The sequence below is a fragment of the Pistacia vera genome, unplaced genomic scaffold (genome assembly GCF_008641045.1).
Source record: "Pistacia vera cultivar Batoury unplaced genomic scaffold, PisVer_v2 Contig625, whole genome shotgun sequence".
In the NCBI taxonomy this organism is placed as follows: Eukaryota; Viridiplantae; Streptophyta; class Magnoliopsida; order Sapindales; family Anacardiaceae; genus Pistacia; species Pistacia vera.
In genome coordinates, this window is record NW_022196474.1 from 475385 (window position 1) to 491055 (window position 15671).

Consider the following 15671-nt stretch of genomic DNA (forward strand, 5'->3'; position numbering starts at 1 on the left):
CCCCTACACTGAACCTCAACATAAATTTGGCAAATGACAGTGACGCGCAAGTCTATGGACTGACGTTATTCCTTAAAATCGCACACTGAAAAGTCCCCGCCACAGCTAAACCCCTTAGCCAAAATTATGTCCACGTCACGAGATACACTCTGTGTTCGTCTAATTGGACCGTGTGACAAGCGGCATAGAAACACGTGAGTCCAACACCTTATATCTGCGCTATGATGCTTCTGGAGCAGGCTCTTTAGTGCACCCACGCTTCTCGCAAATCAATTGCGATTCACGAATGTCTCTGCCACCGTACACCTGTAAGATAAGGAACTGTAAGAGGAGAGAAAGTTTCTAGAGAGAGAAACTGGAGAGAAGATCTGATCGAAGCGAAAGGTAAAAGGCTCGAAACCCTAAGTTGTCGTCGTTGTCTTTTTTTCATGCGCAGTAGTGCTTTTAGGTTTATGAAATACTAGATCTTGTGGTTGCGGAGAGAAGCCCTAATTTTTGTTGCGTTTGTCAGTCGGATTAGTTTTTTTTTTTTTTTTTATTGGTTGGTTTTGAATTGATTGAGGGATTTGCGTATAGTAATTAGGGTTTTGCTGAGTAAATAGATGTATGTATGGCTTCGGGGCCAATAGTTGGAGGAACTGATGGGGCTAATAGAGAGAAGCAGAGATATTCGGAAAGCAAGGTTTATACAAGAAAAGCTTATAAAGGTCCTAAGAATCAGAACAACAACACCGCCGCTAACAACAACAACAAAAGTGCCCCGACAACAACAGCAACAACAACCACCACCCCGGCAGTAACCACTACAACAACAACCGTCACGGGAACAACCACAACTGTCCCGACAACAATAACCACACCCACAGCCCCTCCGACAGCAGCTACCAAAACATTAACCACCCCGACAACAGCTACCACCACCGCCCTTGCAACAACAACCACCACCGCCACCACTACCGTCACAACAGATATTACCCCCAATGATGACACCAACCAAAACAAGGAGAGCAAGAATATCAGCAACAACAACGACGAGAGCAACAACGAAGAGAACAACAACAACGACAACAACAAAGGGGAGAACAACGACAACGCCAAGAGCTCAATTCAAGAGGCGCCCACCCAAACCCTAGCGGTAGAAGATACGAATTCGGCCCAGCAACCGTTAATTTCTCGTTTAGATGCTGTCTCGGATGACTCTTCTAGTCTTAATAGGCAACAGATTGTGGCCTCTACCACGAGAGTGCAGGCGCCTTTGGGGAATGGTGGGGTGAAGTCGGGCTTGGAGAATAAAGTTAAGATTAATTTGGGTTCAAGGTCGAAGCAGGAGATGCGTCAAATTAGGAGGAAGCTGGAAGGTGAGCTTGATACGGTGAGGAGCTTGGTGAAGAGGATTGAGGCAAAAGAGGGGCAAATTAGTGGTGGGTTTAGTAATTCGCTTGTGCCAGTGGTAGTGAGTGATGGAGTTGATAATGGAGTGAAGAGGGTTCATTCAGAGGTTGCTTCTGTGGGAGTCCCAGTTCCTCATAGGGCTATCAGTATTAGTAGGCAGTCTAGGCCTTTGAATCAGTTGAGTATATCAACGTTGGAGAATGGTCAAGCACTGAGTGAACATGTGGAGAAAGAGAAGAGGACCCCGAAAGCCAATCAATTTTATAGAAATTCAGAGTTTTTACTTGCTAAAGATAAGTTCCCACCAGCTGAGAGTAACAAGAAGTCCAAATTGAATGGGAAGAAGCAGGCAGGAGGGGAATTGGGACATGGGTTTGGACCGGGAAGTAAGGTTTTCAAGAATTGTAGCAATTTGCTTGAGAAATTGATGAAGCACAAGCATGGTTGGGTGTTTAATGCTCCTGTTGATGCTAGGGCTCTTGGTTTGCACGATTATTTTGCCATTATCAAGCATCCAATGGATCTGGGAACTGTGAAATCAAGACTGAACAAGAATTGGTACAAGTCTCCAAAAGAATTTGCAGAGGATGTTAGACTTACCTTTCATAATGCTATGACATATAACCCAGAAGGGCAAGATGTTCATGTAATGGCAGAACAATTATTGAAGATATTCGAGGACAAGTGGGAGGTTATAGAGTCAGAATATAATCGTGAGATGAGGATTGGTGCAGACTATGAAATGACTTTTCATACACCCACATCAAGAAAGGCTCCTCCACTGCCACCTCCTCTTGATATGAGGAGGATTTTGGATAGATCAGAATCGATGACATACCCTATCAATCCAAAAACAAAACCCATTAGTCTTACTCCGTCGAGTAGGACCCCTGCTCCTAAGAAGCCCAAGGCAAAGGACCCACATAAAAGGGACATGACATATGAGGAGAAGCAGAAGCTTAGTACCAACCTGCAGAGTTTACCATCGGAGAAGCTGGACAATATAGTACAGATTATAAAGAAGAGGAATTCTTCACTCTTCCAACATGATGATGAAATTGAAGTAGACATTGATAGTGTTGATGCTGAGACTCTGTGGGAGCTTGATAGGTTTGTTACCAACTACAAGAAAAGTTTGAGCAAGAACAAGAGAAAGGCCGAGCTTGCAATTCAGGCCAGAGCAGAAGCTCAACAGATTGTCCAGCAACAGGTAAAGCCTTGAATTGTACCCTTGCTCTCTGTTCCTCTTCAAAGAGGGTCAAGTTGCTAAATGCTTTCTATTGTCCTTTATTTCCAGGCCCCAGTCCAAGTTGTGGCAGAGGTGCCAAAAGTAATCAGAACAGGTAATGGTCTTATGTTACAAGTATTGGTGGAATTTTGGGTAGTCATTCCTTATTGATTGGTATAGATTTGATGATTGACTTTTTCTGCTGTTGGTAGGTGAAAGGAATGCCTCTTCTTCATCACCAGCTCAGGTGGAAAAACAAGGTGATAATGGGAGTAGGTCAAGTAGTTCAAGTAGCTCTAGCAGTGATTCTGGATCTTCTTCAAGTGGTACTGTGATGTATCTGTAACTATGTTGAAAATCCATAGTAGTAGTAGTTCAATGCTTTGTTGAAATGTTTTGCCCCATTTATCTCCCTGATTTTATTCTTATTTCTTTTTGCAGATTCTGATAGTGAAACATCCTCATCTGGATCTGATGGCGGGAATTCACCCAGGACATGACATATCTTGTCTAGGTAAGGTCATACTACTTGTATGTTATTTGGTAGTTTGAGCTCTCTTATCTCTTGACTAATGCTAATTTTATGTTTGGGTTTGAGTATCTTCTTTTTATACATGTATCCCTGTTTTGAGATTCTGAGTTCTAATAAAATATGGCTTTTTAAAATTTATTTGCTGTTATGGTCTTCAGTGATAACTTCTTCTATGACAACATAGAGTTACAGATAGCCTAATTTCGCTTTTTGCGTAGTTGGTTGATTGTAGCAATTGATGGTAATGATGGAGAATTTCATGGACGCAGACATTGGACTATTGTGATGTAGACAAGCCTGTTATTATTTAGGTTGGGGTATATTTGTACTTTTTCCCTCAAGCACATGTTATTTATTGTCGTTGGGGTGTGTTGATCTTTGGAGCTGTTGGTTTCAATTATGGCTAATTTGCCATGCTAGCCAAAGATCTGATAACTGTGCTCTTTAAGTGGGAAAAGGGAAAGTTGGGTTAGATTCAAGTAGAGTGGATTTGCATTTCTGTGAAACTGCTGCACAATCTATATAGACGATGCTATACTTTGGCACGAAGACGTGGAATACCTTGTTGGTCTTGAGAGAGGGAGGCAGGGTGTTAGGATGGAAGGCACTTGGGTGTCCTGTTAATTGTAAAGTTCTCAAACCTGTGATTCTAGAAGGTATAATGGGTATTTGTTTTCTCTAGCAAGCAAGCATGACCTGTGAAGAAGCAAATATAAAGTTATTTCTATATTTTGGAATTTTGATGAGGATGGAGTTTTATATTTTTGGGTGGTTTATACCTTGACTGAGGATAGACCTGATGTAACTTTTGGGGTTGTATAGGGAACTTTTTGAAATGGTTTCTATTTTCTCAATGGAGATGTTATACAGACATATACAACAACATATTTCATCGTGTCACCCGCCTCATGATATTTGTTTTTCGTCCAGTTGATTTTAGTGATGTTTTCTATCAACTTCTAGCACTGAAATTTGATAAATGTTTTTGTTTTTAAGTTGTCAACTACATCGTTGCTTGCAATTTATGCCTATGGAAGGTTAGAGAAAATTACAACACATGGAATTGCAAACAATTAATGACATGCAAACTCCACTTTTCCTTTTATTGTTTTTGGTCAATGTCACAATAGATTATTAATCTAAATCAAGTTTACTTGTCATTGTGTTTTGCTTTAATGTTTTTGCTAGCTTTGCATGGACCATTTATATATTTCATGGAATTAGATATCATAAGGTTCTCTTTAAATGCTTTTTCAAGGGTTCGAAAATCCTGAAGTTGGTACCTGCCTTATTCGCTAATGTAGTAGTGGATTCTTGAATGCAAGAAAACGAGTCCATGTTAAAAGTTAGAATTACCATCTTGAGATTTTTTGTTTTCCTTGTATAAAAACAATCTCTTGTTCTTATACCTTCTGGCATCTTGAATTTTCTTAGTTGCCGCTGGATTGTTTGTGTGATATTACGGCCACGTGTTGGCAAACAATTTTCCTTAGTTGTGTCACATTCATCTGATTCTGCTTTTGGCCTTGCCTATAATATGTGATCCCAGCACAAGAAGGCTGGGTGAAAATTAGTTTTGTATTTCTTGTTAACTCCATAAATTACTGAATATTTATATAATAAATTTCTAATTATTTATTAATTTTGCATGGTGCTTACTAGCTTTTTTTTTTTGGTTGTGTAAGTTTCATATTTTTCTTCTTTATCCATTTTCCTTTTCTTCTAGGTCTTCTGAGTTTTACTTTGATATCTGTTTGAAGCCTCACTTGTGAAGTTCTGTTAAGATATAAAATATATGTTTGTCTCTCATGTGTTTCTTGGACTCCTCATCAATAATGTCTATTCTTTTACTTTCTGCATTCTGCACTTGTGAAGTTCTGTTAAGATATAAAATATATTGTTTGTCTCTCATGTGTTTCTTGGACTCCTCATCAATAATGTCTTTTCTTTTACTTTCTGCATTCTGCAGTTGACTAGTATTTTTTTCCGTGATCGACTATCTCAACTTTCTTACTAGATGATTTGGACACCATTTATATTTGCTTTGACTCGTAATTTTATTGAATGTGACAGATTCTGGAGTTTAGGGTAGATGATTACTATTTGCTGGGCTGAAGGTGGTGATTAGAATCAGAATCTGCGTATTGGTGTACAGTGGAAAAGCTCGCAAGGCCAGCAACCATGGCTGTATCTTGATGTCGTCAGAGCTAGGGCTTTTAGTATGTAGGGTGGCTTATCTGTCTTGTCCGAAATTTGTATAATATCTTATCCAGTAGAATATTGTAATGATTAGAAGTAGTTGGTTTGTTTGCGTAGCTTGTGTACATTGCTAACTACCGCCACTCATCTTAGTTTCTTCTGCCGATTCAGAATTCTTTGGTGTTATACAAAAATAGTCTGTAATTCAAGTTAATGGAGTTATGATGGCTTCATATGAAAATCATTTTTGTTCATGGTTGTTTGGAACTTTTGATTTTGGTTTGGACAGGTTTGTTCCGAGGATGTGCATGTGGACTGGAGGCACCTATTATATGATTCAGCCCACGCGAGTTTGTTTTGTCGAATGCTGTATACTATATAGTACTTATTTTATTTGTATTATTTACAGGCAAGAATCAGCGCTACGGTTGGAAACAATTTACTTTTATCCAAGGTTATCTGTATAATTATAAGAAATTTACTTACTAGGTATTAAGTTTATTTGTAATTCGTGGCAAGCTCAGTGTCTGCTTTCTTACTCATCCAGTGGTGTGAAAATTGCTAGCAAATCAAAGGGTGAATGCAGACAAATACATGGATCATTGTTGTCAAGTCGCCATTGTGATGAAGGGTTTATGAGTAATTGTATTAGTATCCAAGATTTATCTTAAAATTGTTAGGGGGCAAATGATCAAAGAATAAAGTTAGGGACATCAAAAAACCTGCACCGAAATTGTGTACCGGCCTACGTGTAACACATCTTTGATTTTTTTAACAATTTTTTTTCTAGTGAACGGTCGTCCATCAAATTTGAACAGTCGTTCACTCACATGGACGCCTGTCCATATTATATGGACGGGCGTCTATATATAAGGGATAGGCGTTCCCATTTAAAGGACGTCCGTCCATAAATAAAATACAATAAAATTTTTTTATAAACATTTGTTATGGACGGGAAAAATCTTTGGGGACGGCCGTCCATAAATTTTGGACGGTCGTCCCTTAGGTTTGGACGGGCGTCCATACTTTAAAACAAAAAATATATATATTCTAAACATGGATAATGCTTCTTCTTCTTCCTTTCGGAAATGTTCCATTTTCTTTCTCTTGGAATAACGGCGCCATGCAGCTTGGATGAAGCATGCGGCCCATGTCCCTCCACTGTTATGAGTAGAACCTGAAGGTGTGCTGAACCTGTCTACCGTGAAGGCGCCTGAATTGAGTGGCCGCAAATTTTAACTCTTCAGTGACAGAATAAAAGCCTGAACCTCTCTCATAGCCTTCATCGTCCAGGTAGAGGATGGAAGGTTAATGCTAGATTTGGGTTCCAATGCCCAGGTCAAGAGCTCCTCGCCACAAAAGTCCCTTCTGGAAAAGTAAATTGTTTTGATAGTTAGTTTTTGTTTTGAAATCCATTGTTTATCTGTATGTTCTTTTTAATTGTTTTTTGTGAATGTGTAGACTTCTCAGTGTCATGTTTGCTTTAGTTGAGTTATTGGCATTGGTTTTATGGTTTAGTTTGTAGCGTGTAAAGAGGGATCATGGTTATCTGGAAAAGTAAATTAATAGTGGCTGGAGAGGCGATCAGTTTTGGCTTGGCGAAGAAGAAGAAGAAGAAGAAGAGCGAAGAAGGTGTTTTTTTTTTTTTTAAAGTATAGACGGGCGTCCAAACATAAGGGACGACCGTCCAAAATTTATGGACGGCCGTTCCCAAAGATTTTTTTTTTTTTTCATATTTTGATTAAGGACGGACGTCCCTTATTTGCGGACGCCCGTCCAAAAGTAATGGACGACCGTCCATAACAGATGGACGGCCGTCCCAAATGTTTATAAATTTTTTTTATTGTATTTTATTTATGGACGGGCGTCCTTTAAATGGGGACGCCCGTCCCTTGTATATGGACGCCCGTCCATATAATATGGACGGGCGTCCATGTGAATGAACGGCCGTCCAAATTTGATGGACAGCCATTCACTAGAAAAAAATTGTTAAAAAAATCAGAGGCGTGTTACACGTAGGCCGATACACAATTTCGGTATAGGTTTTTCAGTGTCCCTAGCTTTATTGATGATCAAAAGGCCATATTGGTTTTGAATTTAACTAAAAGGCTATCTAGTTTTTTAGTCTTTATTAAATGGTCTTATTTTTTATTAAGACAAACTAATAACAATTAAACACTAATTATGACTTAATTAGGATTAATGAAGTATTGTGTAATCTTTTAAAAATTATAATATGTCATCAAAAACCTAAAATTTTTGCAAACAAACCCAAACATAACATCTTCTTCTTCTTCCTCCCGCCATTAATGCATTCCTCACCTGGTTGCTGTTTATTCTAAGCTTTGTGTACATTTTCTTCTTCCTCTTTCTTGTATATCTTCCTCTTCTTGCCATTTACACTATCTTCTTCCTCCGCCATTAACATCTTCTCCTCCACAGATCCTCCTCCTCCTCCTCCTCTTGACATTTGGTCCAAGTATGTGTATTTCCCTTTTCCCTTTTATATTTCGATTTACAAAGATTTAATAATGGATTGGATTTGGGTTATGATTTTGATTTAGTTGTTTAGGTTTGGGTTGTGTTTGATGTAATGTAAGTTGAAAGGAGTGAAATTTGTTGAATATTTTCTTGCATTGCGGGTAACTGGGGGTGGTAGCACCGATTGTAGGTAGAGATGACTGAAAATGTGTTCTGGATATGATGGATCACCTAAGCGATCTGGTATGTTTGGTATAATGCAGCAGATCGTAGATTGCTTAAGCGAGCATATATATGATAGAAGATCGCTTAAGCGATATGCTATAAGTTTGGTATATGGCAGTAGATCGCTTAAGCGATCTGCTAGAAGTTTGGTGTATGGCAGCAGATCGCTTAAACGATCAGGTAAATGGCAGAAGATCGCTTAAGCGATCAGGCTTATTTATACCAGATCGCTTAAACGATCCATTATATTGCTTAAGTGATCCAGTAAGCGATATACCATATCACTTAAGCGATACACCAGATCGCTCAAACGACTCTGCAAATGCTTTTTAAAATCTTTCAACCCTTAATACATCAGTTAATAATATTTTTTTCTTGCAGTATAGGTACTTGGCTATTATTAGACATGGGACAAGTTGTTTTGGGTGTTAAATATTTTGGTGAGTGGGTGGAGGAACAAAGTTGCTGGAAATTGATTGGAAAGAGCAAAGAAGTTATACCAATTGCTGTGAGCACAGAGGTGAGTTTTGATGAGTTGATTGATGAAATAATTAGAAGAGGTGATTTGAGTTGCTCACGTAGTGATATAGTTGTGAAGTTTGCTTTAAGCAGAGTTCCTGAACATTATAAGGTACCTCTTGCTATATTAAAGTCGGATGAAAGTGTGAAGTTATATATGATTGATGTGGGCGATAATGGTTCGAGGCCGATTTTAAGGGTTTCTTTTGTAGATAAACCATTGGAAGTTGGTTCCAAGGAAGGGGATAGCAAGGAAGTTGGCAGAGAGAATGTCGATTTTAATTTGAACTACGAGAGCATTGATTTCTTAGTTGAAAAATCAAGAGTATGCAGTGATTTGGGTGGTGAGGAGGACACTATAGAAGAGGTTAGTCATGTGCGACAAAATGAAAATGTTGAGGAGGAGGATCCCGTACATGTTCCGGCAGATGTAGAGATTCCTTTAAATACAGATTATGAGGAAGAGAACATTATGGTCCTTTATGCAGGTTTAGAGGTGGCAATTGCAGGTAGTGATGAATCAGCTCATTTTTTTATTGATGGATCGGACTTGCTCATAGAGTATTTATTTGACAACAAAGAGGAAGTGGTGAGGAAGCTAAAACTTGTTGCCATGAGAGATAATTTTGAGTTCATCACCAAAAAGTCTAATTCATCGGTATTGACGGTTGCATGTCGTGATTGAAAGTGCAAGTGGCGGGTTTATTGAAGAAGGTTGGCAGAGTCTGAAAAATTTATTATTAGCACATATACCCGTGAGCACACATGTGGTTTGAGACGTATTTCAGGTGAGCATCAACAAGTCTACTGATGTTATTGGACAATTTGTCAAAAGTCAGTTTGTTGAAGGGAAATGTCCATCTCCTAAGGACATTCAGAAACTTGTGCGCACATATTTGGGATACGCTGTTAGTTACTGGAAATGCTGGAAAGGGAGACAACATGTATAAGATTTAGTGAGGGGCACGCCGGAGCATGAGTACGCAGTATTAGAAGCATACCATTATATGCTTGAGTTGACAAACCAAGGAGGCAAGACGGCTTTGAAGTGGGACAAGAATATGAGGTTTAAATATTTTTTTGTTGCTTATGGTGCTATTATAAGGGGTTTTGTAAACATGAGAAAGGTGTTGGCTGTTGATGGTTGCTTTTTGACGAGAAAGTATGGAGGTACATTGTTGGTGGCCACTGCACAGGACAACGAGGATCACACATATCTTGTGGTATGGTGTGTGGTTGACTCTGAGAATGACAAGTCATGGACTTGGTTTTTTCAGCAATTACGTACGATAATGCCTGACAGTGATGAGTTGTGCATAATATCCGATAGGCACAACTCTATAAAGAAGGGGATTGCCACTATTTACCCTCAAGCACATCACAGATTCTGTATGAGGCACCTTGGTGAGAATATAAAATAAAAGTTTAAGTGTGCTGGCCTCCTTCAGACATACTACATGACTGCAAAAACTTATCGACTTGATGAGTTCGAGGAGCATGCACTGTTGGCAAATCTGAATCAAGGATGATAGAATTGCTAAGTATCTTGAGTATGATGTTGGTTTCGAGCGATGAAGTAGAGCTTGCTTTCCTGGAAGAAGGTTTGATGTCATAACCATGAACATAGTCGAGTCCATAAATTTGAAGTTGTTAATAGAAAGAGAGTTTCCAATAGTTGCATTTTTTGATGCAATCTAGAGGACATTGTCACGGTGGTTCCATGAACGTCGTATGAAGTCAGATAATTTTACCATAACCCTTATTCCATCAGCAGAAAAATTATTGCGAGAACGTATGGAACTGTCAAATGCACTGTTTGCCTATCCTCTTAATGCTCAAGAGTTCACCGTGCACAGCTACGATTTGGATGCCCTAATTAACCTTCTTAGTAAAACTTGCAACTTTAAAGTGCTTGACATTCAACGTTTACCTTGTCCTCATGCACTAGCAGCATTGAAACACCAACAGAAGCTGGATTTTGGTTCAAGAATTTACATGGAACTTTGCTCCCCTCTCTATATGGCAAATCACTACATGCTGGCTTATTCGAAAACGATATATCTAGTTCCTCTAGAAGAACAACGGGTGGTGCCGCCAGAGTTGGTTCACATCATCATCCATCTGCCATCAAGAAGTCCAAAAAGGGGAGAAAAAGAGTTAAGCGTATTCCATCAGCTTGTGAGGTTCCCCGAAGGATGAATAAGTGCTCAATTTACAAGCAACCTGGCCACAAGAGAAGCAATTGTCAGAATTGATCACACGCAGATCTATAAAATTATGTTCGAATTGATCAGTAGCAAGAAAGCAAGCAATCTGTAGATAAGATCAGATCGCTTAAGAGACATAAGATCGCTTGAGTGATCAGCTGTTATCTGCAGATCTGAACAGCAGACCGTTTAAGCGATCTTAGGTTGCTTAAGCGATCTGATGTTTAGATATGTAGATAACATTTGACCGCTCAAGCGATCCTCGGCCGCTTAAGCGATCTGCTCTTATATGTAGATCTAAACATTATATCACTTAAGCGACCTAAGATCGCTTAAACGTTCTGCTACTTAGATCAGATTTGAACACTAGATCGCTTAAGCGATCTGCTGCTCAGATCAAATCTGTGACCACCAGATCGCTTAAGCGACATAAGGTCGCTTAAGCGATCTTTTCTTATATGCAGATCTGACAAGCAGATCGTTTAAGCGATCTGATGAAGTTATTATGTTTCTTTTTTGTGGTGTATTAAACTGATTTTATGTCTTTGTATTTCTAGTTATGTCATCAAGAAGAAGGATGAAATCGAGAGAGTTGTCAAGGCTAACCGTTGAAGAGTTGTTTTCAATTTTTTATGTTTTAAATATAATTGTTACCTTGAATAAATCATCCTTTATAACGTATTAAATCAAATTAATTATTTTTCATTTTCATCCATTTTAAAAAGGGTTTAAGTAAGTAAAATTTCGCATATTACCTCTATATGACACTGATTGCTGCCCAAAGAAGTAAGACAAGCAAAATAAATATTATTAACATAATTGTTGTATCAAGATAATCAATCAATCAATCAATTTACTGAATTAGTCACGAGTGTAGTAGTTAGTAGAAACGTACCTCATTTCACAAATATAGATGGTTATGATTGAATATAGAGCTCACCCACAATGTAGAATATAATTTCTCACTCAAATGTGCATAATATCAAAAGATTGGCGAGATAAGAAGCAAAATGACCTTGGTCGCTTAAGTGATCATGAATTGCTTAAGCGACCAAGGCCAAAAGTGAAGAATCGCTTAAGTGATCTTGATTCTGCCTTGGAAGAATCGCTTAAGCAAGACCTTAGATCGCTTAAGCGATTGTGCACCTGGAGTGACTTGATTCTGCCTTGGAAATGATCGTATGATCGCTTAAGCGACCAAGGGTAAAAGTGAAGCATCGCTTAAGCGATCTTGATCCTCGCTTATACGTGATCGCTTAAGCGACTAAGGCTGGACATACTGGATCGCTTAAGAGAGAGCTAAGATCGCTTAAGCGATCCAGTATAGTCGGATGACCTTTATTCTACCTTTGATAAGATCGCGTAAGCAATTTATTATTGCTAAGCAACCAAGGCTAAATAGACAGGATTACTTAAGCGACCAAGACTAAATAGACAGGATCGCTTAAGCGAAACCATATATCGCTTAAGTGATTAACGGTAATTTACTTTGGTACTTTAAAAACATTAAAATTTGTATTATATAGAATCATTCTATACTTTAATATTTCTTTTTCATGTTTATGTACAGAAGTAAAAGAATTAATTTAATTAAAATATAATTTTGAAAAAAAAAATCGATTAAGTAATATAAATAATCAAATCAATTAACACAAGACAGATCATGTTCCACTGAACTAATCGTACAATCAAAATTAAAACTTATTTCAATCTAATCATTCTGAAATACATTATCTATATTTATGAAATCAAGTACGTGCTACTAATATGTCACGCTATTCATCCATATATCATACGGTTGTAACCTTAATATGTGTTGATGGAATTAGGTTGCAAATAATCCTTTTTAATTGGCCGTAATAAGTGTTACTAACAGATGTCGCTTAACATTAACGTTAATAATCATGTGATGTTGTGGATGTCCGAAGTTCGCATTAACGTCACTTAATATGGGGTTGACAACCTACTCCAAAAAAAAAAAAACAAAAAAAAAAAAGGAATCGCTTAAGCGATCTTATCATCACTTAAGCGATCCAATGTTTATAAACTTTCATCGCTTAAGCGGTAATGTTAATCGCTTAAGCGATCTTGAAAAAGGCATAATAAAAATAATCTGAATACACTCGATCGCTTAAGAGATTTCATTTCTCACTTAAACGATTCTGTGTATTTAGCATTAGTCGCTTAAGCGATCTAGTACAGTCACTTAAGCGATCACGTACAAGCAAGAATCAAGATCACTTAAGTGATGCTTCACTTTTACCCTTGGTCTCTTAAGCGATCATGTCCAAGGTAGAATCAAGATCACTTAAGCGATACTTCACTTTTATCCTTGGTTTCTTAAGAGATCTAAGTGATCACGTACAAGGCAGAATCAAGATCTGCTCAGGTGCACGATCGGTTAAGCGATTTATTGTCTCGCTTAAGCGATTCTTCGCTTTTACCCGTGGTCGCTTAAGCGCTTAAATGATCAAGTCCAAGGCAGAATCAACATCTGCCTAGATGCGCGATCACTTAAGCGATTTACTGTTCCGCTTAAGCGATTCCTTGCTTTTACCCTTGGTCGCTTAAGCGATTTGGTATCGCTTAAGCAATCAAATCTGAGGCAGAATCAACATCTGCCCAGATGCACGATCGCTTAAGCGATTTATGGTCTTGCTTAAGCGATTTTTCATTTTAACCCTTGGTCGCTTAAGCGATCAAGTCCATGGCAGAATAAAGATCTTCCCAAATGCACGATCGCTTAAACGATCCTGTATAGAAAACCCTTGGTTGCTTAAGCGATATATGTAGTCGCTTATATATCGCTTAAACGACATGTGCAGTACATATTTTTTCCAGCTTTTCTCCTGAATTTTGACAAACTAAAATCACCAACACATATTAATTCCATATTTTTTCCTGAATTTGACAACCTAATTGCATCAACACATCAATGCCATGTAACAAGAATACTAAATAAACTCAAACTCAAAAGAGGGAAAGAAATACTAAATTGCTTTTGTACAAATATGAAATTTGTCAATTACATTAAATTACAACATTATATACAATAAATAAATGTCCTATATACACTCAAAACAAAAGCAGGGCTGGCAGCCTCCATCCCCCCTCTTCATCATTCTCTTTAGCCACTTCCCCATCCTCCAAAATTATCCAGCTCACCTTCAGTAGCAACAACAACCTTTTCGTCTTCTTCTACAACACCCTTTCCAACATTATCCAGCCTTGGCCTTAGCCACAATGCATACATAACAGCACAGCCCAAGTATCAACAGTCGAACGCCTAACAACATCAGTTGATCCAATTCAAGACAACCCAATAAGATAACATCACATAAACTACAAAATTCTAAGTCCAAATTCCATACCTTTTGATGGCAGCATCAACAATGACTTGGATTGGGTTCTGATCAGTTAAAAGGGATCCATATGCCCATGAAAGCACTCAACAACCTAACACTCTCGATAGTTGCTCATTGTTTCGTCATTCAAGTCATCCATCGGGGTGTTGGTCATGTCAAACTCAATAAATTTTAGTGCATATACCCTGGAATTAGCACTACAATAGGAGGAAGACATTAGTATTAGAATCAACTTATAGAATAATTCTATTATGTAAATTTTATACAAAATTTACCTTGAGTCATTTGTCAGGACGGGAAGGTGCTTGAGTGGCCACTTTCCCGTTAGTAGTTCATCACCCAAGTGCTGAAACACCCCGCTGTCGTACAACAGCCGTGGGAACAATACACACAGTGACTGCAACTCCGTCTCCAACTTTCTCTCTCGACAAATACTTGGGTTGCAGTCAAGGATCTACAGCAAGCCCTCATCTAGTAGCGCAACGACGGTTATCCAATACATATCCTTGATGTTCATGATACAGTATTCTCTTTTAACGTTTGCCCAACTGTTGCTATGTTTGGGCCTTTCCCCATATACATACTGCATCATCCAGTCATCAAACTAAAAATCATCAGGGACACCGTTGAAGTCATCTGTGGCCAATCTTTTCCACTTGTCTCCCCTTGTTGCACCTATACCAATGACCTTTTTCATTAAAGTGTCATATGTGGTTACTAGCGTTTGGCCAAAGGCCACATCAGCGATGACACAGTGTGGATACAAAATATCATCATTACTGCTCTGTTGTAGCCTCATAAGTGTCAATACCTCATTGATGTGCTGCATCAAATAAAAACAACATGATAAATATACAATACCTTATGGAAAACATAAACAAAAATAAGGAAAAATAAGGGAAAATAACTCACTGAGTCGTCGAGCCATCTGCCCATCATCAACATCTTTTCAAACCACTCCCGGGGATAATCCCTGGTCTTACACTTCACATGTCCATCACTTCTAGAATCATTGTAATAGGCATATAAGAGTTTTTTCTTTTCCTCATCTATTGACCTATACAAATCGACCTTTAACTCCTCCGTTTTCACTTGCCCACTTCCTCCTCCATTTTCACTTCCCCACTTCCTTCGCGTCCTGCCTCACCCTCCTGCATTTTCACTTCTCCACTTCCTCCGCACCCTCCTCCATTTTTGCTTCTCCACTTTCACGGACTTCCTCATTTTTTTCTTCATTTTCCTCTTCTTTCCATACGTTACTGCCGTGGAAGGAGAAATTACGTGCTTACTCTTTTGGCTCTCTTTTATGCTCAGGTTGCACTGCAACCACTTTCAATACCCCACCAACTTCCTCCTCCACCCTACCAACTTTCTCCGCCACCCCATCAACTTTCTCCTCCATCTTTTTCATCCGCTCTTCCATATTCTCAAACCTTTTATAAATGGCTGTTGTAAAACTCTCAAACAAACTATTTATGAGGTCAACCACCTTATTCTCCCAAACCCAACGCCTCGGTAAAGCA

General features: G+C 38.7%; 1 protein-coding gene across 2 annotated transcripts; it reads left to right on the forward strand.

Moving 5' to 3' along the window:
* The first annotated feature begins 526 nt into the window (after window positions 1–526).
* Window positions 527–5592, forward strand: LOC116111074 (transcription factor GTE4). 2 transcript variants are annotated; one of them, XR_004124997.1, is made up of 6 exons: window positions 527–2602; window positions 2690–2735; window positions 2833–2946; window positions 3062–3134; window positions 3371–3808; window positions 5226–5592. XR_004124997.1 is itself a non-coding variant. In XM_031397275.1 (5 exons), exons 1-4 carry the CDS (start codon window positions 611–613, stop codon window positions 3118–3120), a joined length of 2211 nt encoding a protein of 736 aa, XP_031253135.1. In that variant the 5' UTR covers window positions 527–610; the 3' UTR covers window positions 3121–3134; window positions 5226–5592. The 2 variants fall into 2 exon arrangements, 1 of the variants encoding a protein (XP_031253135.1); XM_031397275.1 differs by lacking the exon at window positions 3371–3808.
* Window positions 5593–15671: the final 10079 nt, after the last annotated feature.